The sequence below is a fragment of the Corvus hawaiiensis genome, chromosome 5 (assembly GCF_020740725.1).
Source record: "Corvus hawaiiensis isolate bCorHaw1 chromosome 5, bCorHaw1.pri.cur, whole genome shotgun sequence".
NCBI classification, from domain to species: Eukaryota; Metazoa; Chordata; class Aves; order Passeriformes; family Corvidae; genus Corvus; species Corvus hawaiiensis.
In genome coordinates this window covers 55,430,372-55,455,070 of record NC_063217.1, presented here as the reverse complement: position 1 = coordinate 55,455,070, position 24,699 = coordinate 55,430,372, and the positions used below count along the sequence as shown (strand labels likewise).

Sequence of the window (24,699 nt, the reverse complement as noted above, 5' to 3'; positions counted from 1 at the left end):
CCATTAACTGAAAGTACTTTTTCTGTTTGGTCTGTTAAGTTATTGTACCCATATCTTGTGTCTGAGAGAGGTTTTGGAGTGTATATCTGTGTGTGACATTAATCAATCTGTATTGGCTCATGTGTGCATATATGTGTGGATAAGTACATGAATTTGTGAGGAGTTCAAACGTCCAAGAACTCATAGGGTGTGTTTCTTTGCATTGCAGTCTCTCAGAAAAAACTACATTACAAATGTCGTAGAGATTTTTTTACTTTGGTGACCAGTGCATTTCGATAAACATTCCTACAGTGACATTTTGCAAAATTCCTTCAGTTATGCATTCCAAGGTATGTTAATACACCAGCAAACTGGAGGAAAGTTTTGTCCACCAAGCTGATGTAATTCCACTCTTTTTCCAGGGGCAAAGTTTTCTGTTTGAGTCTTCAGATGCTTGAAGTATTTCAAGGATCATCCATCTTAAATTCCACTAACTTTTTCTGCCTTTAGTGTTTCTTGTTTGCTACTGCAGAGCCTTGGGACAACCAGCAATAGCAAAGACTTGGTAGAATGACTTAGATGGAATTGAAGCAATCTGAAACTGAGACTGTGTATGAAGATATTCTTATAGAGTTTTCTTAATGAAGGGAAAGGGCGATAACTTGTTTCGTGTTCAGAAATAGAACTGGCATTATTTCTCTTCCCCATAAACATTGGGAAAATCTTTCAAGGAACAGTCTTGTTTTAAACCCTTCCACCCTCCCCTATGCAAAAAATTGCTGTGTAAGGTTGTTCTCTTTATGTTATGGAATTGTCCAAAAGTCTTGCAGCAATTAATTTATCATGTAACTACATTTTACGTAGTTAAAATAATCTCTTAGCATTCACTGAATGTATTATCTGTAGTTTAGAAGAAGAGTATTCAGTATTTTAAGATGGAAGATAGCTCTGCTAAGGGTGTCCCGTCATTTTCCCCATTTACCACTTCATTTTCTATTCCCTTTCTCTTTCTACCCTTGATTAAATACTGTGCTATGATGCTCATGAGAATAATTGGGATGAGCAGAAGCATTACTAACAGGAAAAAATTGCAGCCTCCAGCAAGTACTTTTTCTTATTAGTCAATGTGCCACCTTATAAGAATGTGATTAATTTCAGATCAGAACTTCACTTTAATGATGTGCTGATGTAATGCTCTATGTAGGTCATTTGTTCTTCCAGCCCCCAGAAATCTGCTGGGCACTGAGGTAGTCCTTATCTTATTTTTATATCTGTGATGACCACTGATGAAAGAATATCTTTTTAGACTAATGCTGTTATCTTTTTTAGGGAATTTATCTTGGTCTGAAGCCTAACACTACAGAATTAGTAGTAATATAGTAGTTGGAGGTTTTACTTTATTCAAGTAAAAAGTTGCTGGTAGGCCCATTTTGATAGAACTGTACTCGTGGAGAATTGGCTGTAGCACAGGAATGGAGACTGCATCTCTTTTTTGACTGTGTGATGTCAGTAGGGCATTTGAGAAATGCAATTTCTGCATAGTTATTATTGTAGTGCATATCCTGAATTGGATCCTGAGATGAAAAATGGAAGAAGAGCAAAGCATTGATACTTGCTAAGCTTGGCTTTGGTCAGGAGTGTTGATGTTGGTACTAGGATTGGATGGTAACAAAACCAGCTGAGTCAAAACTGTAACTTTTGTAGATTATTCTATATGGTCAAATGATACCTCTTGTGGAAGTAGTAAGGCAGCTGTGTCTTTCTAGAACAACCATGGAGACTGCTTATAAAAGCAAAAATTCTGATTCCTAATTATATGGAATTGGTTTGTGTTCATGCAAGATTTGCCTAGTATGTCTATGATTTCTCCCTTGAAAATCAGGAACTTGTGTTTGTGCTGCTTATAAAGAACATCTTAAAAAACCCCACACCACCACAACTCCAAGACAAAACTAATGTACCTGGCATGGAAAACGTCACAGCAATAGCAAGGAAAGAAAGGCAGATGCTTGTGGTTGTATCAGACTGTCACAAGCTTGGGGAAAGAAGGGCTGAATATCCAGCTAAAGTGAAATGGAGGTAGGAGGATTCTGAATTTTGTTGATTTTAAAATAAATTACATTTCACTGAATTTACATACTTCTGGCTTCTGGGACTTTATTTTTAAAGCATTCATTAGTGCTTCTTTCACCAAAAAATCCATTATGCTAAGCTTTTTTTAAAAAATTCTAAAGAGTGAGAAGAGCATTTTGGATTGCACAGCAAAACTGTTAGACAGCACTCCCATTCCATGTGAACCCATGTGAAGCCAGGGAACAGACTTCCCTAAAACAGGAAGTAAAGGGCCCATGTAAAACATCTAGGAGAGGCAATGGTGTTAAGATGCTCAGTTACAGACTTGCTTCAGAATAAGCACTCTGAAATAATTGCATTTGTGCCCAGCAGTTAGTCACACAATTCTGCTGCCCATTTGCTACTTGAAGGTACAAGTGTGTTTCACTGCTGACTGCACTGTTGGGGGAAGTAATTTCATTCATAAGTGAATAAATTCAAAAGTGTCATTTCTTGGTCTTATTCCTGCCTCCTGTTAGCCAATGGGCAGTTCCAGTCCAAAAACCCTTCCTGAATATTGATTAGCCTTGCATTTTAAGCTGGTAGAATGTAACCCTGAGTTATGAACAGCAGCTTATGTTTAAAGGAGTATGAGATAAGGAATAGTTGAAAATGATCTTGGGATGGTGTTCGATTAATTTGCAAGTCTGTGGGATGGAAGGACAGTCTGAGGGACACTGCATGTAAACTCATGGCTGCTTCGTTGTCTTTGCCAACCAGCTGATTCCATGAGCTATCACCTTTGGATAAATTTGCAGAGCACCTGCTATGCTGTGAACTTCTTGTGATGTGAGCTCTGAATATGCATGTGGACAGACCTCACATTACTTAGATTTCACATAGAGAGTTTTGCTGCTCATTAGAGTTTACTGTTCAGAGACTAAAATTAAGTGTCAAGATTAATTACAAAAACCTATCTTTATTTGCTGGCTTTTATTCTTAAAATTTAGTAGTAGTAATGACTGCCTTATCTGTCAGCATAAAACATAATTCTCTGGTATTGTATCAGCAGATGCAAATGACTTGGAAATTTTTCTTCAGCAGTACTATAATAAGAAACTGTGGTGTCATAAAGTAATTTCATAACTCATAAATTTGGAGTCTAACTGAAGAGGAGACTGTTTTCTCACAATCATAGAAAAATATTCTGTGCCTTAAACAGCCACGGAATGGAGAAAATACTTTGTTTGCTTATTTGAATGTTGTGTGAATTAACCTCTCCTTCTGTGCCATGTCCTCAGGGAAGTAGTTAGTTATCATTTGTATTTATAATTGCTGTTTGTTGACCCCAGCCATGAGCTGGCAACCAAGAAGATTCACCAGCTGCCTGTAAAGAAGTCAAGCTTTCAAAGGCTTTACATGCAAGTAGAAAAGGAAGGATTTTTCTTAAATGTAAACACAAGATGTGACTGATGATTAAAAAAGAAGTGTTAAAATAAGGAGTCTGGTGAGTGAAACAACACAATGAAATATGATATGCAGAAGATTGCAAATTCTTGGAGATCATTGAAAGAACTACCTATTTGGTAAGAAATCCCATTTAATTTGCCCTAATAAATTCCAGAAAAGTCTCAGGGCTTCTACAAATGGGAGCCTCTGGTTGTACATGTATTTAATGGGAGTTGTCTGAGAAGAAAACCTCACTACTAGAATATGATCACAAGTCAGAAATAACAGTGTAATGTCAAGTGATGACCACTGTCTGTCTTCCTGTAGAATGAGTTTCTCCACTTGTCAGTTCTGAACCTTGTTTCAGTGTATGTCTCTCTTATCTCTTGTCCTCTGGGCCATGCACTACTGTGAAAAGCTTAATTCTGTCTTCTCCCTGACCTTCTCCACACTAATGATGGGCTGCTTTTAGTTCCATTTGTATCACGTTGTGTTAAGGGCTGTATTATCAGCTAAAGCAGCAAGGATTATTAGTTATACTGTAGTGATTAAATTAATAGCTCTTTTCTGAGTGCATAGGCAATCTATGAATAGATTTATCTTGATACGGAATTTCACTACCACCCTGTATTCAAAAAAGAAATGCAATCTGTAGCAGCTTTTCTTTTTGCCTGTTGCTGACTTAGAGTACAGTAAGAATGTGTAAGTCAGAGGCTGTTATTTTCTCTGATCTGAGTAGAAGCAGTTTCAGATGTACAAAAATAAACCTAAAACCGTAATTTTTCTTTGTTTTGTGCTTGGGTTGAAAGCATCAGCTAGTCCTGTGTATCACATGAAATAGAAAGTAGTATTCACTATCCTGAACAGTTATTTTCATTGACAGTGGAACAGAGAAATGTAGATTATCTATATGGATGGTGTAATGCCATTACCATGTGATGTAATTTATATGGATACAGAAAGTTGGTATGATTATTATACTGGGGCTTTTTTATATCAGTAAGAGAAAATGACAAGTTGCCACTAAAGAACTTGCACTATGTTTCATAGTATCTTCAGCAGGAGTGGGCCGGAGTCCCATAACAAGATTATGCTCAGTTTAAGAACTCCCATGAAGAAGTAAGTAATGAGTCAGGTGATTGTCAATCACAAGTTGAGTTCTTTATTTTTTTAAGGGGAACTTTCTTCTGAGAATTTAAAAAAACCCTTTTGACATAACTTTTCTTCAATTTACTTTTTAGAAACTTGTTTTTATTAAAGGAAAAATTTGAAGTATAAAGTTCATATATATCAAGGTTAAAATGCAGTACCATATCATCTTGGTTTTAGTTTGAAAAAAAGTACGTGTGTGTGTTTGGTTGGAATACAAGTGTAACAGAGAATGCACTTGGAACTTTTGCACCCAGAGTTAAATTTAACAGGATGTCAGCAAGCTATCAGGTCTGCCACTGATAACAGCAATTATGTAGTACTGGGTAGCATTAATATTTAAATGTATAAACCTTTCCATTATACTCTAAATTTACAGAATACGGAACTCTGATGCAAAAATTGAAGGCAATTATTCTGTGGTGTAAGTAGCCCATTTGTCTCTTTCAGAGATCCATGAAGTTGTCTGTTGATTGTTGTGCCTAGAAATTAATTTTTGATTACCTGATTTTCTTAACACAAATAGACCACCAACTGCATTCCAAATTGCAGTTCAAACTCCAGTTTTTTTGGGAAATGTGTCTGCTTTCTGCAGATCTCATGGATTTTATCCAGGAGCTCATTTTTCCTCTGGGCCACTCGGTGGCACTAGGCTTCTTCAGAATGATGAACACTGCTGTAAAATGTGCCTGCGTTTCAGAGTAGAAGGCTGCTCGATTTCTTGTGTCATGTGATAGCTAAGCCTTTTGATTAAAACATGGTTTATGTTTTCCTTATATTGTAGAAATAGCAGTCAGATAATATTTGGAGAGCATTTAGGAGCAGCATGCCACTCTGCAATGTAGAAAACTGCGTTGAGGCGTTGGGAAGACAGCAAGCAGGGTTCTCTTGATTTTTTGGCAGGTGAGGCCCATGGCAAGGAATCCTCTTTGAGCTTTTTAGTTCTGATGATGCCACTGTCATAGCCAGGGAGCTGTAACCCTGCAGTACAAGGAAACTGGCAGTGCTTTGTCCTTGGAGTTGGGAAGGATATGCGAATCTCTCAGGAGTAAAGAATCCTGATAGATAAAGTATCATGGCAAGGAAAATCCTTATGCTGAAGCTCGGCAAGGTCATGTGCCAAGCTTCAACTGTGGAGTTCTGTGGTGTTGCCTAAGGGGAAGAGATGCCTAAAGGCACTGCGTAGCTGGCAGGCTAAGGACCTCTCTTGTGATGTGGAGGAATGCTTTGAGTGAGGTGATGGACAGGCCAGCTCATCATGCTTTTACTCTGCCTTTGTAAGCATCAACTCGCTGTAAAAGAAATTTGCAGCTTTTTGAGTAGCAGAGTGAGAGTTTCTAATTGTTCAGAGCTGTTGCTTAGTAGCAATGCAGGTACTGTGTGGAGGGGAAAATAAAATCCTACTGTACTGAGGCCTAACAGAGTTTAGACTTGGTTTCCTTTTTACTATACATTGTCTCAAGACATTTCAGAAAAGAATGATTTAGTAATAGACACTGTACACGAATGAAAAAGCTAAATTTCATGCGGTATGACATCATGCAGAAAAAGATACTATGTGAATTTTCTTTTTTTAATATTGCACTAAATCATGGGGTTTTTGTTTTGTTTTGGTTTTTTTAGTATATAAACACTGCATAGAGATACTGATTAAAAGACACCTTTCTCATTCTGCACAGGCATAGGATGCTGCAGCTGAATGAAGCCATTATGGCCGAGGCAGTTACAGCTCTCGATTTTCCACCTGGCTTTTGATTGTAGCAGATGCAGTGCTTGAATGTTACTCTTCCAAATACCTGCTGTAGCTAAGCTTCTGCATTTTGCCTTTAAGACTGTCACTTTCCAATGTAGTGAATGTTGGTAAAGAGGTTCAAAATTTCCAAGGGAAAGGACAAAACAATTTTGTGCTTAGACAGTGGGATGGCATCAGCCTTATTCTCTAGAAAAGTAGGCTAATAAGTTGTCATTTGTAGAAGTTCATGTATTCTTCCACTGCAGACCTGGGAATAACAGCACAGCATAGTACTGAACTCCAGAATAGTCTTTATATGTGCTGGCTTTTTCACAATGATTGTGTTTGCTTTATGACTCCAGTAAGTGGAAAGAAAACAAAACCTAATTTTTGGTTAATCCAGTCTATACATACAGAATTAAGGTTGCAGAAGTTATGGGCTTTGATTATTGATCAGATTTTTTTGCTCAGCACATTCAGTAGTATCTAGTCTTTATGTAGCTTCTGCTGCCTGTTTCTGGTACCTCTTTACTTCTGTAATTTTATTTTAAACTGAAAGCAACAGCAGCTAGGAGAAGGAGCTTACATGCAGGAGAGCATCTTAAAAATAGGGATACTGACCAAGAAGCAACATGCCACTTTGTTCTGGATGTGTGAAGATGTCTGCTAATCCTTTTAAAAAGTGGTATTGGAACCTGTTGACTGAAGTGAGGTTGGAACCTGGTTGAGAATAAGTAGTTTTAACATCAGTAATATTGGTATACTGAGAGTACTCTAGAAGTAAAATATTCAAAATGATAGTACTAGTACTTCCTCAGTCTTGTAAACATTTCAAAATAATGTCAGTCTGCCAGCTCTAAGACAGCAAATGTTTGCTGTTTAATATTTCAGCTTATTCTCTAAAGTCCTGACTATATAGATGTGGAAGACTAGTCTCACTTAAGAGACTAAGTTCTTTTTAGTATAAATTTGAAAATTGTTATATGCTGAATAAGATTTTTGTGGCAGGTATTCTCTAGATGAGTTTATTGTGATGGGCCTACTGAAGTTTAGTCCGTGAGGATTCATCTTATTCATGTTGTGAGATAAAAACCCGACTTCAGCACTGAGCAAGTCTGGGTTTTTGTGGTGTTGCCTGCTTAGAGTGGAAATGAAGCAGAAACTGTTAGTGCCACTATCCCGTTCAAGACAGAAGACTGTGTTTTACTTAACTTTTAAAGAAAATCATAACCTACCCTGTGATCCTTTTAAAATCTAGACTATTGACCAAGAGGCTATCTTTTTTTAGGCTTCTTAACAATTTGCCCTGAGCACCTAGCTGTTAACAAATAATGAGAGCATTGATTCGATGAAAGGAAAAAAACCCCAAACTGGAGCACATTCGACTATTAAATTAAAAATTTATTCCAATTAGTACTGGAGAGACTGCTTTCTAGCGTTCTAAATTAGGCAGCTGGGAATTAATAGCAAGTGAAAATCATTATAATGATAGTCTTTTTTGGTTAGGATTTGAGAAAGTTTCTGACAGTGTCACCATGACCTCAAAGAGTTTAAATTGTTCTCTATACTGAAGATGCATAAATGTTGATTAGTGAAAAAGGTCTTTGGAGTACTTGCTAGTGGAGCTGAGCCTTTCCTGACTGTCCAAGGTCTAACTTGTCAGTGCAATAAGCCACCCATCTCTGTTTGTTCAAGCACCAGACTTGTCACATGCTCAGGATGAAGAATCCTGTGACTTCATAAAGGATATTTAGTGGCAAACCAGAGAGCCTTTAACAACTAAGTTGCTGATTCAGTGACTGCATTTTTTCACTCGTTGTCCTTCTAAACCAAAAACTTGCTATTTCTTTGCTGTTCTTTATTATATGCACATTATTTCTGTTAAATTTATAGGAAGAATAGGAATTGTCAAAGAAACACGGCAGATACCATTTAAACTGCAAAGCCACACAGTGAGCGGAAATAAATGGAAACAAGAATTGGGGGTCAAAGACCTGTAAGCAGAGTGAAAAACAAGTTTTGTGCTTTGCTTTGTGATAAATTCTATATCTAATGTTTTAGAATGTTGTTTTCTTCTGAACATCCAGCTACTGATTCAATCTCTACAATACTTGTATGACATTTGGGCCCCATATGCACGTATATATAACATATGTTCTGTGTAATATTATTATTTGGGTGTTCACTGGTTGGAATGCATCAGCAATTACATTTTCTCGACCTGATAATAAGAGGGGGTTGAGCCTGACATAAGTCTGATTTTTAAGCTCCTATATTGACTCAAATTACTGAAGGCTTGGATGTCCTGCCAGCATGTAACAGTGTGTGTGATGCAATTAACATTACTAAGGGTTATGTTGTACTGAAAATGAAGTGAGTTCATTGCCTTACAAAGGGAATCATCTTCAGCTTCTTCTTTAGGCTCTGAAGTAGTGGTAAAACTAGGGCTGTTGTTTGGGTAGGCTGGACAGACAGGGGTGCCCAAAAGCTTCAAGCTAGCCTAATTATCTTCCCAGGCCTTAGTTCAAGGGATGTTATACCTCTCCAAGAGTGTTGTGTTCTCAGGTCTTTCCACTTTGCTCTGGCAAGGAGATCACCGTCTTAATAGCACACTGACTTCATCAACAGATAATTTTTTTGGGGAGCCGAATACTGTGACACAGCCAGATTCTGTTGGTTATCCCTAGTTGTGGTTGGCAAGGTGAGTGGCAGCTTGGATGCAGATTTGATCATCTCTGAATTCAGACATAACAGCCAGGTGAACTGATACCTGTATAGTGTTCTGCTCTTCAGCTGGACGTGCTTGGCATGCCAAATTTTCCTGTTCAGGTGAAGCACCTGTGTAAATCCTGGGAAAGAATTGGACACTGTTTCATAGATATTAATACCGTTCTTTCATTCTGTGGTCTAGAGCCAAATACTTGTTAGGAGACCATGCACATGTAGATACTGAAAGAGACAGATGTCTTAGCCATCAAAGTTTTGAAAGTACAGTGGAAGGAACAAAGCCAGTAAAATGTATGCATTGCAGGATTTCCAGAAAGTGGTTGTGGTTTCTGTCTCTGTGAGATTTCGATAACTCTCCAAGATGGGTTGTTGCATTTTGTATTGCTGCCGTTAGTCAAAGCTTAAAACAGTTTGCCTTGCTTCAAGTTCTGAATTCACTGCCCATTCAACTGTGATAATAATAATAAAAAAATCTTTCTTCTGGGCTAGCAATTCTAGTAATTGACATTACACTTCTTCTTCCAATAAAAAAAGAAAAAAATCAAAACAAAAACCAAACCAAAGAAAGCGGAAAAAAGTATGCAGTAGTAGAAAAATGCCATTTGAGCAGAAGAATTTCTCAAAGAATGCTATAAACCCCTGTTTACCAGAGCAGCCGTAGGCCAATGTTACCATGGAAACAGAAAGAATTCAAATAATATTAGCCATAACATATCTAGTATATATTGCATTAATGACACTACTATATCAAAAGGTCACTTGTGGTTTCATTTACAGGGCTCACTTTTCAGTGATTTATCACCAATATCAGAGGCTAGAATTTAAAATTAGAGATGGAAAGTTCAGCCATAATTGGCTTATAATAATAATGGGAAGGAAAAAATATTTATTTAATGATATGTCTAGAAGAGTTTAGAGTTTTTGATATGCAGAAAGTTTTTAGTCTTTTCTTAGAAACAAAATCATGCTCAAGCCATAAAACAGATTATCCTCATTTGGTATCCAAAAGTGCTGACTCCAACAGTATAGATGATAGAACTAGAACATTCTTTTATTTGCAAGAAAAATCCAATCAGTTCTTGAGCTTGATATGTAACTGTTTGGGGAAAGGGGTTTGAATTTAGCTGTGTCTGCCAGATGAATGTGGCTGGTGCTGGATTGTGGCAATAGGTGAATTGTTCTGATCTAGTTTGTCAGAACAATGATATTTTTTGAATAAGAGTTTGACATAGGATTGGTAGGGGTTTATCATGACTGTAAACACTGAGGTTCTTCTTCCTCTTGTATCCCCTGATTTTAAATTTTTCTCTTTATGGCACCCAGGTCCTTACTAGTTCTATGGTTAGAATCTTTTTTTTTTTCTTCCCTCTCTGTACCACTGGCTGAGAAAAAGCAAAAGTAGAATTGAAGATTCTTTACGTGTCATAAAGCCAATTTTGACCCTTTAAATGTTGGCTGAAGCTTTGACTTGGGTGCTTTCAGGACATGTACAAAGTTCCAAGTGACAGAAAGTTGAGATGTAAGTGATGTTTTTAATTTGAGTGGTTTTGGAAGAAAATAACTGCCAGATCCATGTGTTGAATAACCTGTTGGACATTGCTTAGATGTACTCACATCTCTAAGGCATATACAAATAAGCATCACAAAGTCGTCTAAATCATATCCTGTAAAAATGCAGGATAGAGATGCTCAAGGAGCTTTTTCTGTGTTTGGCAGAAAATCTGGCATGAGTGTAGAAAACTTTCCCAAAACTGTGTGCTGATAATGACTGTACTAGAATAATGCTTTGCCTATTACAAAAGCTGTAAAAACATTAACTAATCCACAAAGCAGATTACATGTTGCAGATGTATCCCTCTGCTGGGAGGAAAGCATATGTGTATGTGAGTGAGGAAGGAAAAAAAAGTCTTTTAAAGGAGGCTTTATTTTGTCCCTTTAAGCTTTATTGCATTTCTTTGGCTGTATTTTCATACTTTATCTTAAGAGTGGGGTTTTTTCATAGGATTCTGTTAATGAAATTGCAGATTGATGTATGAAAAATGTATACACCTTTTTCAACACTGAAAATCCCATTGTCTTGATTCTGTTTACAACCAAAGTGAATCTCAACACACTAAAATTATTTGAAAGAGTGGTGACCATTCAGCAAAGCACCTCTCTGTCTGAAATTACATTTTTTTCCTTTTTTTCACAGATACAGTTCTCAGGCTTTGTGCTGCACAGACGCTTTGGCACATATTCAGCGTGGCTCTTACTTTGATATTCTTGACAAATTGTGAATTCAGGTTTAGGTGACTGCTGTCTTATCAGGTTTGTCAAGAGCTGATCCTTATCTAGGACTGACTTGAACATGGATTTAGAATGCTATGATAGATGCTTAAAATTGCTTAAAACTAAAACTTAACTTCTGAGGCCACCTGTTGCCTTCCAGCTCCCTTCAGAGCTGTTTATCTGTGCCTGCATGTTGCAAGTGGATGTGCCCATACCTGTATATAAGTGTATGAATTAAAGATGGCTGCTGAGTTAAAAATGGGATTGTTTAGGAGATGAGAAACAAGGCCAGTCTTGCTGGGATGTGGGTGCTGGTGATGGTCTTTGCCATCACCCTTACTGGGTCTGTGGAGGCCAGGCTCTGCTCTCTCAGGTGTTGGAAACCTCATCCAAAGTGTGCTGCTGCTTCCTTCCTCATCTTCGTTCACTCGTCCTTGATGGTTTTGTCTTTATCAGCCTCCTCCCCAGAAGGAAAGGGAGGGGACCTTATCTCCGTGTCCTATAGGTCATCTGATTTTTGGAATGAGGACTAGTTCCGATTCCATCACTTGCCTTTCCTGCCTGTCCTATCACCTTTGTTATCATCTTTCTGAGGTTTTTTATGTGTTTTCCTAGATGTGCCTTGTGCAAATACATCACTACTCTGAGTCTTTGCAACATCATGTTATTCATATTGCTGTGCTTAGTAGTATTACAAAATACTTCTGTGTTGCTACCAGTTTCACTATTGGTGGCATTCCTGTGCTATTGCTCCTCCATTTTTGACTGACACTGTGGCAGGACAGGAGCATGGGCAGGTCCTGTCCTGCCACCAGCAGTGCTTGGGCTTGGCTGTATTCCCCTTGTGTAGTTCCAGGGAGCCGGCTGGATCTGTGGTACAGTGAGCCCTGTATGAGTTCCAACTTGAGACCTGTTGGGAGAGTCCATTAGTTACAATCACTCAGGCAAGAGCAGCATCATTGCAGACATTGATTTAATGCACAGAGAGAATCAAAAGGGCAGAAACAACAATCAGATGGAGAGTACTGCTCTTCCCTTACACGGCCAAAAGAGTGCACGCAGAAAATATTTTGAAGAATACTATGGTGGATCTGAGCTCTGTAGTTAGACAGTTGCCTCCACTGCTCATTTTCTGTCTTTGGTTCTTAATGGCATATTGATTTATTATATAACTGGACTTTCACATGTTAGGTACAGAAAATGTTCTTACCAAACATTGCAACATTTTTCGTTTTCTGAAGTCTTCAATTCATACGTGTAGCGAATGATACGCTTCCTGGGTGGTGCTGTTCAGAAAAAAATAACTGTTTTAAGCTGCTCTTGGTATATGAAAGTAATCCATAAGCTTTACACTTGATGCAAAGATTTTTAGGCTGTTGGCAGGGATTCTATGTTTTTAAAAGTTTTTCTGTTTGCTGGATTTCATGTACTTTCATTTCCCTTTGAAGTGTTTGAGAGAGAGCAGAAGGGGAAATACTTCATTATGTCCATGAATTATTCAGGTACAGTTCTAGCAGCTAACATTACTTTAAATAGCTCAAGGTCTTTCTTTTTCCTTGAGTATGTCTCAGTTTTCATTCTTATGCTGATTGTATGCCATGTTCCTTTTTTGAATGCAATTTTGATGAAGTACTATCCTTTGGCAATCTTTAGAAATCATTTCAGTCTTGAAGTAAGTATTTAATTCTGTTCTTCTCCAGCATCTGATATTCAGTGACCCTCAGTAGATACAGGTGAATTGTCATACATGTGAATTTACAAAAAATCAAATTATTCTCCCTAGAGTGTGTTTTCTATATACTCTTGTAAAAGCATTGATCTCAAATAGCCTCCCACATATATTTCTACAGTGAAGGAAAAAAGGGATCTGTAAAATTAAATATTAACATACTGTTACACTCTGAGAGGAATTTTACAAACCACATTTAGAACATCATTTCAATGGGGAGGCATGAACATTAAATCCTTACATTTTGGAAATATCCCTCCCTCTCCCACCAATAACATACGAAAATTCGTATTTAGAAAATAGTGAAGAACAATAACACAGAGGAAGACAATTAGAAAGATGTGCAGAGGCCAACATAAGAGGAAAGGAAAGCAAAACAGAACAGAACCCAAAGTGAGTTTAAAATACTGTCCTTGTAGTTCTAAAAATAACTTTGAAAATCCAGTGATCGCTGCATAATCACTTACACAAATGAGACCATTGCTATTATTTCGGGGGGGGGGGGGGGGAAGAAAAGTGTTAAAAAATTATTCCCTTGAGGTTTAGGGTTTACCTGATATAGTCTAAAGAGGCAGCGGGGCAGAATTTCAGACAGTTGAGCAGAAATGCATTTCTGTGTGTGTGTGCCTGTACAAGACTTGGCTTTCCAAGAGGGGTGCCCATGACCAAAGCTCAACTGCTCCGTTGAAACTGCAGCAGCCGTGAGAACTTTGCAAGGCAAGCATCAGAGGAAGTGCAGTGACAAAACAGTGTCAAACAGTGCAAAGCTTGACCAAAAGATCCATTAAAGATTGAAATGTAGTCAATATGTTCACATTCATGACAGTAAGGTTATAGCAATGTGTTTATAACTGGAGTTAATGTCTGTATACTTTCTTTAGCCATGGATGCGTCTGAGAGAAATGTTTTTGAACTGAATAATTGCAAACATTCCAGTGCTTCAGTCTTGTAACTTAAGTTGCTTACTGGACCTCAGGTTCTCAAAGCTCTTGAAAAATCTCTGAGCAAATAGTCAAGATTTTGTTGCAGTATCACAATACAGCAATAAAATGGAAATCTCAATCTGTGTAGAAGAACCCAGAAATACACTGGAAAATACAAGGCTCCAGTTTCAACCTGTGTGTGGTAACCAAAAACACTGGTCAGGAAAAAAAATTGCATCTCCTTGCTCAGCAAAACAAGATTTGTCAGGGCTGAATAGCACTTGAAAAATATGCAAAAGTTGTTTGAGTATCACATTGACTAGGGATTGCATGTTAATTAGAATAAAATTACAAAATAATAGATACAGCCCTCCAAAAATGTTGGTAATGACAGAGAATCTGTGTCTGCAGCCTTCAGGATCTTGCTGTTACTTGATTATTTCTACTGTTTAGGAGCAAAAAGTCTAGAATGAAGATGTGTGAAAACATGAAGAAATGAATCTTTTGATTGGTGCCACTGATTACTGGCTGATTCAAAGGGGCAGATTTGTTATCTAAATCCAATTATTAAACTTGTTTTTGTGTATTAGTTATAAATACTCATGGGTTTACCTTGCTCTGTTTATATGTATTGGGCAACTGATACAGTTATGCTAGGTCCATGTGAAATTGAATTACATTGCTTAATAAAATAATATATGTTAGTGTATTTGTGTATGCATATGTGTGTTTTATTGCCATTTTTGAATAGCAGAGTCAATTTTTAGAGAAGTATTCTGTAATTCCATAAGCAGTAATTTCACTAGGTATTTATATGTGTAAGTTGGTTATTTGGAATAATAATTAGGAAAAAACACATGGTAAAGGAGGCTTCATAAAGAGATGTTGTTTGCTTTTTATTATTTGATGAAGCCCAATGGTAGATTTGCAACCTGTTGCTTTGGGCATTTTATATTATTTACTACTGAAGCTGTTATTTATTCCAGCTTTCAGACTCATTTTTAGTGTTGTTGAACTGAACTGAACAGGTATAAAAATAATTAAATACTTGGCTATTCTGGAAAGGGACTAAAATTTATGTATTAGGCACTTGTTATCTTTTGAGTTTCCCTTATTAGGAAGGGAAACTGGGAAGGGAGAAAGAAGGTAGGGTACTAAGGTGTAGGAAGGAAATCCCCTTCAACAAGCCTGAGTAAGCTTACTGGCTGGGGGGAGCTGTGTGCCTAGTACATCTCTATTATGAAAAGGTTTCAGCTGTTTCTGAGCTATACCCATGTAAATCACTGTGGATCTTTTGATACTAAAACCATTCTTAGGTCATATTACTTAAGAATGTTAAGAAATTTGTGATTAGGCCCAGACTAAGTTGAGTACCATTGAATTCAGTGAGTCCTATCTAAGATACTCAGCTGTCAGATGAAAATAGTAGTTTATACTTGTGGTTGCTGAAAGAATTTTAAATATGAAATTTGTTTGTAAGAAGTCACTGGTACCTTGAAATATTCTTGGATTAGCATCCTGTTCTGCTTACAGCCACTACTGGTTATCAAACATATCTGAGCCATTGTACGAATCACTGCTTTTTATTCTGAGTTAGTAATGTTTAAATTATCACTGCTAAATTCTTGTTTGAATAGAAACTTTTTAAAATAACAGTCATAGGCCACCAAGTCAAAGGTGGAAAGGATGGTTGGCAAACTGAGTTTATTAGTTTTTAAACTGGTTACAGGCTGTGTTGACCACGAAAAACTGAGACATGTGGGCAAATGATTGACTAAGTGTGTTCACATGCTCTTCTCACAGGTTATGATCAGCTTCCAGATTGACTAGAAGAAAAAAGCACCATCATGTTAATTTTGAGTCTATTATAAAGGCAAAATAGTAGTAGAAGTCAAGCAGATAGTGGGAGTAGGGAGTACGTCTTAAGGCTTCTGAGGGGCTATTACAGAGTCAATAAAGAGGTTTTTTGCTCTGAGGTTGTGCCTTAACTAAATGGTTTCCCTACTAAAATAAATAAAAGGTATGCCATCCTAAATAGAGAACAAATGGTTCCTTGAGACCTTGATGGAAGAATTAATTTCTTTTTCTGTCTGTAGCAAAGCCTTGAAACTATTCACTTGGAATGCTCTTTAGGGCTCGATCTCTCTTGTTTTATTTTTTTTTAATATTTAATTGTGTTATTCTTCAAAGACTGCTGCAGCAGTGGTGAGGCGAAGAATGGGCAAAGGGTCAAGAGATGTTAAACTTTAAAGGAAATTTCAATTTTTGCTAATTGTCATAGCAACAAAGAATAATGAATCCTGGTGAGGAAGCAGAGGGACAGAGGCCATTGGTGTGTACTCACAGCGGTACCACGGAGCTGTTCTGTGGCATTAGGCAGGTCATTCTGAGAGCTTGGCGCTCTTATTTTCTAATACCATGTTTTCAGAAAATATTACTTAGTTAGAACAGCCTTGGGGATCTAACTAATGCTCTCTGCTTGGGTGGGCTTTTATGCATTCTTGAGTTGCTTTTGGTTTGTGTCCATGGAAGAACTCTGCCCACGTGTGGGCGATTAGAGCAGGGCATCAGCTGGACTGCCATCGTTGACATACTTGGTGGTGGAGCAGCCCTGTCAAAGCCCTTGTTCTTGCCATGATGGACAGTAGCTGCTTTTAATTTGTTTGGTCCCAGTCCTGTGATATGTCCCTTTATAAAGAACAAGTGAACTCCTGGGAACAGAGAGAGACTACTTCCCTGGAGGAGGTACTTAGAAGAAGAATGCACCCGGGTGGGGCTTTTCTTTGTCACTTTAGCTTGCCTGCTGTTGTTGATGCAGTTGAAGAGGCTGTAGGAAAGGGAAGGCAAAGGGGTCAGATGTGCTTTGGGAGGGCAGCTGGGAGCCCTCAGCTCAGGTGGATGAGAAGAGGTGCTGTTGTGTGGAGCAGGATGTACATCAGCCTTGCAGAACAGAGAGGATAGATGGAGCAAGGTTTGCCTCCACTCGGAGCGTTACTGGAAGTGAAGATCTTCCTTAAAGGCAGTAATGAGCTGCAGGAGAGTTGAATACAAACTTTTTTCTTTTGGTCCCTCTTAAACGGTTCTTCAACTCTTCGGTTTAGAAAATTGTGTTTCTGTTTGTGTTTGTTAATTCCAAATCAAATGGAATTTGTTTCTTGATGAAGGCTGTGAATCACTGTGTTTTTGCAAGCAATCTCCCAGGATTTCAGCCCACACATAAATTACTGCATAAGATGTAGGAGATGCTCAATTAGCATGAATTCGTTGCTCCTTGCTAGTATAGCTTATCAAAGGATGCTCCGCATTAATATCAATGGATTCAGTTGGTCAACTGTAATATAGACAATAATTTTAATGTAAAGAACAAACCTGTGTACTCCAACCTTTTTACGTTTTGCCTTTATTGGCATGAAAAACTTTTAGCTGTTGCTTAAAAATTGCAGGGTTTGTTCTTCTGGACGTTTTCACCAATTTTTTTTTTTTTTGTTACATTGATAAAACAATATATAAACAAAGTATGTCATACGTTCTCTGAGTTTAATATACCATTTGATTAAGCCTGAGTGCATAATAGCATCTAAATTTAAAATAGGAGCAAAAAATGTATCAACAGCATTAGCAAGGGATTCTGTCTCTCATAAGAGGTTTCTTGTGCTGATGGTAAGTCAGGGAAAGAATGCAAGAAAAAGTTCTTGTGTTACCTATGTGTTGTTTGTGAAAGAGTAGAAAACAGAGTTTGAAGAAATAATTACTCCAAAGGGTTGAATAGGTGCAAGTGGTGAGTAGGAATAAGAGGTGACATGTATTGTGGTGGGAAAATACTTAAAATAATTAGAAGGCACCAAAAAAAAAATTGTTGGAACTGAAATCAAGAAGGGCTTTTACTGGTTTAATGTATCCTACTGTCATATTTGTCTACTTTCATTACAGCAGATTGCTATGCAGAGATCTCCCAGGCAGCTCAGTGCTTTGGGACGATAACCTGGCCTCTTTCACACCAATTTGTCATGTTACATTAGTTATATTAGTGTTGGGAGCATGTGCCGTGCATAGGGTGCCAGCATCCATCCCATGCAGCAACTAATGGCTTACTTGCCTGTGGATGGACTGAAGAATTGAGCCCTGCAATATTGCTTGTTGGTTAGCAAACAAAATGCTAAAGCAGCTTGAGAAGGCATTGTATTAGCTTTGATTAGGTGTTGGTGACTGTGGAGAAAATGGGTGTATTACCAGGTCAAAAGAAATTACTATAGAATAAAATACACATGGGAAGAAGACTGAGAATGACTATCCCTGTGTGTTAACCTGCCTTATCTGTCTGTGGTTAAGACCTGGCAAACAAAATTAATCACCAAATAGTAATGGGGGCCTAAGCAGCTACACTTCAGAGTCAGATTTCTTCTCTGTCTATGTAAGCCTTTGCCACCCACGTAAATACTTAAAAATTCATGAGTTGATAATTCATGCCTGAATTTCCTGTTTATGCTAAATTTGTGTCTCATTATCCTTTGGATAAATAGAACAGTAAATCTCTCTTCGAAGCATATTGGTAAGGGCAGGCATTGCTTAGAATTTCAAAATTTAATAAAAAACATGCACTGATACTTTTATGTTGTGCTAAAAATAACATTTTTATTCTTCATAAAAAGTTATGCTTAAACTTGCAGAGACACAAAACCATCACTGAACAGTAAAAAAAAAAAAAAAGTCGGGTAGATGGTATTACTTGTACTTCTGGGGTTTTTTGTTAGATATCTGAGATCCTCTAAAAAGAGAACGGTGACAAACACATTTCACCTTGGACAGTTGTTTGATACAATTTCTAACAAGTCTAATGTAAGCAGAAAAATTTTCTGTAGCTCCTGCTTAGACATGTTTTCCAGATCTGATTGGAAATTATTTTGTGGAGAGCAATTTGGCTAAAACATCTGTCTAAATGCTTCTTTTACTTTTCTTTTTTATTTTTTTATAATCTAAACTAGGATGTTTTGAATAACTTGGGTTCCTGTGAGTTGGATGAAGATGACTTAATGCTTGACTTGGAGTTCCTGGAAGAGCAGCATCACCATCGTTCTGGTAAGTCAGATAAACTCTGCTTGTCTTCAGTGAGGTATTGTTATTCTAGAAATACAAGGTAAATACGTTCAGTACAATTACTTGGAAATAAAAAGAAGTAATTTTCTTGGAAGGGGAAGAGTGGTATTCATTTCTTAGCATTATTTCTAAATGTGTTTGTAATTAATCAGAAAAAGGCTCTTTACACAGCACTAGGACTTCATATGGTCAGTTATGAAATGGAAGTGATTTTTACAGCTACAGAAGAATTTCAGTACTGAGGGCAGACCCATCTGTTTTTCTAAATACCTAAAATGGCTGCTGCCTACCCCAGGCACTTAACAAAAAGAGCATTGCTGGAATAATTGCGATCACATTTTGTGTGTGCCAGAATAAAATTCTTGAAATAAAGGTTTGGCTTGAAACATGAGTGTAACTTGATCGTTTTTCTCATGGTTGGTTAAAGCCCTCTTGCACTGTCTTGATTAATAGCAATAAGCTGTTGCGATATACTGTGCTTACTACCATTTTATAATAGGATTATGCAAGGTAAGTTGAGGGACCTGCAGTGAGGAATGCTGCATTTCCTTTGGCTGGGATGTGAGACAGCAGGGCCTTGTCTGTGAATAGGAGAAGTCCTGCTAACTCAGCAGGGTTTGGAGAGTCTTCAAGCCTGTGTGAGATTTGTGCTTGATCCCAGGTAGAGTTCTGAGTTTATTCTGTTGTGATGTTCTCTTCTGACAGTGCTGTGTGTTGAAGCATGAGTAATTCTCACCCTCCCTTTTACCTGCTGTTCCCTGATCCCAATTTCTCCATTCACCCATGTAGGTGCCCAAAGTGCACATTCCTGCAGACTCATGTGGAAGTGGGGTTTTTGAGACATGTGCTGGCTGGTGTGGACCATCTTCAGTTCTGGTCCCTTCTTTGATGCAAATTTAGCAATGGTTACAGATAAGATGCTTGAGTTATGCTCCTTTTTGATATTTTCTGTGTATGATTATTCTGTGAACATATCTGCATTATCTCTATGATAATTCTGTTTAACCATTGTACTGTGCTTTTTAAACCCGTTTGTGTATCTACTTACAGGATGAAACAGCTGTTCCGTTTTCTTTGGTAGAGAGTAGGGAGTGTTGCAGCAGCAATATGTGCATGATCATAGTGTTCTAAATTATTGGGAGCTGGGATGCAGCAAATGAACTGCACAGAAAAGGTGCTTTCTAACCTGTACTGAATAATGCTATTAACTGGTTACAGAAAGTGAAATGACAGATAAAGAAATATGATTTCAAAAAGCCTAAAAACCAAAGATTACATTTTATAACATACAATCATATGGGGTTTAGACTTACGTATTCCCTGGACCTGTTGGAAACAAATTAACTGGCAGAACCATTTTCCATAAATAAACTTCCCTAACATGTTGCACTTGGCTTGACCTTTGTTTTCCTTCTTTTTTTTCAAAGCACTGAATCAACAGTGAAAGAAAAGTTATGTCCAGTATATGATTACAAAGATTTGTAGCAGCTTCTGGAACAGTTAAGATAATAATGTCTGAGCGACGTACTTGATGGAGAAGTAATTAAGATGGAGATGTGATATGACACAAATTCTTCCTGCTCTTGGCTCATTATCCAGAGCAAATGAGGTGCTTTTAAAACATTGTCCTTTGAAGAATGGTGACCATTTCTATTCTGAGCCCTAATGTAGAGAGACACGTTGCAGTATGCGCATTGTCTTTTAACACAAATGTGTTTATTTTAGTAATATTTGCTGTTTGGTTTTATTTGTTTGGTGGTGAATCTAGCTGCAAAAAATTTAAGATTTCCCTAGCTGTCACAGTTGTTTTTAAGACTTGGAAAGATAGAGCCACAGTATGAGTAGACTCAATTTCACCAAATAAAGCTGATGTCTTTATATTGCATTAGGATGTGGCACAAAACGGTTAGTGTGGTTGTAAGTCATCATCTTAATTTGCGTTAAGATATTGAGGTAATGTGCTTGATTTTTAGTGATTTACCGTTTGAATACCACTGAAGTGCATAAAAGCCTTGAACTAGATACTGACATCAGAACACTTTTAAGAAATCGCTTTTCTGATTCCTGTGTTGTGGCCAACTTCCAGGATTTAAGACTTCAACAAAAATTCTTTTTTACTAATTCCAAGTCAGTCCACTCTCTGTTTTCATTTCCGGGCTTCATTGTTTTCTTCCAAGAGGCATCTCTATTCATACCTGAATAGAATTCTTCTAAACTTCTTCATTTAAGTTATATTATCAAATATTTTTAATGCAATTTTTTCTACAGGCATCAGGATCATGTTGAAGACATACAGTTAATTTAATGCAGAGCTTTGCACTTTTGTAAGTCCATCAGATTGAAAGTGATCATACTTCTGGGTGTGTACATCTAAGCTCTTTCAGGTAATTGGGAGGCAGTGTATGTTTTTTAAAAGTTCTTTAATCCTGCCCACTTCAGAAACAAGAAGACAACAGATTGCACATGGTGGATGAGCCAGTACTGTTATCGTAGAATATATTATTCTAATGGCATTTGAATAAAACCAAAGGACTGTTTAATTCTTGGAGTATATGACTGGTGTAGAGTAGATGATTTTCCGTAATTTTTGCCAGTAGCAGGTTTGTTGAACTCTTTGTAAAGGCTTTTTCAAAACAATGGGCTTGAGAGTTTACCTATGGCTCGCTTCAGTAAAATTCAGTCAAGACAATTGCAGACATACAGATTTGTGAGCCTCCTTTTCCTTGTGGGTATGTGCTGTCTATCCTGTATAACTTATGTTATGTCAGCTTTACATATTTAAGCCATTTTATTGCACTGTTTGTTTACCTTCCTAACGAGTTTCTCTAATACTTGCAAGGTATCTGAGTAGCTTCATGCTGAAGTCAACTGAGAGTTAATGCATGTGTTCTTAGTCTGTTATCAAAATAAAGGTGTTCACGAGTATACAAATACTGCAGAAAATGCTGTTTTTTTAATGGAAACATTAAAATTATGCTCTTCTGAAAGTTAAAGGTATTAGCAGTACTGTGACTATTTGTAGTACAATAAAAATCCTGTTGATGTTCTATATACAGATGCTGATTGTAGCATTTACTTGGTTAAGGCCATCAGTCCTAGAGCCATATTGCCATTCACTTATGCCCCATGTGGCTCTTGATGAACAATTCTCTGGGGAGTTACTATGGGGAGAGATGTTCCAAGAGAAGCTCTGTTCAGTATTTTAGCAAATAGATTGAAATATGAAGAGATATAATTGGAAAATTATTCAGTTCTTTCTTCAGTTGTTACAGAGGGATAACTAAGGAATAGCTAAGAATAACTATTCTTCAAAAGGCTATGAAAATTTATGACAAATTGCATGAAGACAAGGGCTAACATCACATTTCTAACTTCAATATCACAAGCTATTCCTTGGTCAGGAGGCTGTATACAGCAAGCTGTGTCATTTAAACGTAGCAGTCCTGAAGAGTACTGCCCCAGTTAATAAGCACTGTTGATGAGTTGATTGATGGCGACTTGAGAATTCTCTTAAACACCATTAGGAGCTTCAGTTTTTTAGAGATTTGTTAGTTAGGACACGATTTACAGTAGTTTCTGCTTTTAGCTCCTGTGGCTGTAAAGAAAAGTGTTTGTTAGTGGGAGGATATGTCTCTGTCTTTGTCCTGAAGCTGACAATATAATACTCATTTAACAAAATAATTGTATCATATTGATTTACCATAATTTTAGTGACCACTTATGAATAGAAAATAAGATTATATTGGAAAGATTTCTGGGAGAATTGGCTATTAAGGAGTTTTAAGAGGAGCTACGAGCCAGTTGGCAGGCAAGGAGATGTTGTTCCAGAAAGTGGAATGTGTGTTAATTAAAATACAGAGATAGAAAGGAGAAAGAGACCTCTTTCACTGTTTGCGGCAGTTTTTATTTATTTATTACCCCAACTCATTTTTTACTCGTATTCTTGCTCTGTCTCAGCTTTTCCCTAATGAGCTGGTTGCCCTCCAGCAGCATCCTCAGGAAATGGGGTTCCTGCAAAAAGGTGCTATAAATCCTTATGAGTACTAGCAAATCAAAAAATATCCCGAACTTTTTTCTCTAATCATACAATAGAATGTAAGGAGAACCTGCAAACCTCAGGCAGATGCTTCTACTTTGGATGTAGATACCTGTGCTTTCCTGGTTTTAGCATGGCTTCAGAAGTCTGGAATTTCCTCATTTCCGGTTTTGTCTCCTTAAAAGCGAGTTTACTGCTTTAATTTACTACTTTAGCTTGTTTGAAAGGCTGTATTCTAGAGATAAAGAATGTAAGACAAAGACTTTTTATTATCCCACCTAACACAATTGCTTTGAAATTTAATAAAATAATGTTTATACAGTACTTGGTGAGCGCAGAGCGCTACTGCATGCAAATTCAAAATGTTAATCAGTGTGATTTGCTGAGAGTTTTGCATACTGTTCTTAAGCTGGAATGCTTAAAATGAAGCATAATATGACATACATGGTGAGTCTTGAGGGTGCTTTTTTATTAATCTAAGTAAATTAGACTTTTAAAATATGCTGCAGCGTTGATTTCCGGTTGTAAAATAATGAAGTCAGCTGTTTCTATAGCGGGAAACCATTGCAGGCTTATGGAAAGTGACAGCATTAATTTAACCTCATTCATTTTCCTTTCCCCTTGTGAAACATGACAGATTTGATTCCAAGTATTGATTAGTCAAATGCATGAGGAAGACCTTTATATTCAGTGATACAAGCAGTGGGGAATTTATTCAAGCAATGCACGTTCTTGTGTGTGAGTTGTGTGCTGGTGTTGTGCCACAGCCTATTGAAAACCAAATGGTTTTATGTGGTTGGTGTTGTCATTAAATCAGGACTGTAGTAAATGCCAGCCTTTTCTGGAAGCTCACAAAGCACACCTATCCAAGGGCTTTGGTAATTCCTTAAGTATTTGCCATTGGTGGCATGGAACAGGTGCCCTGCATCTTCCTACAAAGATGTGTGTGTGTACCTGGGATTTGCAGCAAGCGGTCCGGCTGAGAGTTGGGGGACTGCTCCTGGTGCTGAATATTAAACACATGCTCCTGTCTCTTCCCTGTCAGGCTCCACACTACGCAGTGACTATTCATGGGTGTGATATTGATTAGCTGTGTACCTAGACTGGCCTGTGCATCCATCATGTTGTGGCTGGAATGCTTGCTGAATAGTTTTGAATAATGTAGCTTGCTAAAATTTTTAGGAGAGATTTGTCTTCGGCTGGTGCTTTAGCCGTTTTGGATTTAATGCCTCAGCCTAAGCTGAAAACCTGTGACCCAGTGTACACATGAAGCATAGTTACTTCACCCAGCATATTTCAGAAATGAAATTATTTATTTTATTTGTTGGGGGTAAAAGAAGTGGAAATATGAAATTTTATATGAATATGAAACTTTATAATCCATCAAAATCCATCAAAATGTTATTTAGCTATTAAAAAACCGAAAAATTTCAGACATGGAACACATTTTGATCAAACCTAAGTTAAGACAATCTCTGTTAGAAGCATTTTAAGTGTGTTCTTAACTCTGGTAATACATGTTTTGGTACTTGCTCAAGGTTTATCAGTGAAATGGCAG

At 37.5% G+C, this 24,699-nt stretch overlaps 1 protein-coding gene across 7 annotated transcripts in view; it reads left to right on the top strand.

Annotated features, from left to right (window-relative positions):
• The window catches only part of CCSER1 (coiled-coil serine rich protein 1), a 626,451-nt gene that overhangs the window by 100,021 nt on the left and 501,731 nt on the right, over positions 1–24,699 (top strand). For all 7 annotated transcript variants that reach the window (XM_048304321.1, XM_048304320.1, XM_048304322.1 and 4 more), the window contains exon 4: positions 18,994–19,087. In XM_048304321.1, the coding sequence (XP_048160278.1) occupies positions 18,994–19,087 (94 nt within the window). The remainder of the gene's footprint in view (positions 1–18,993; positions 19,088–24,699) is intronic.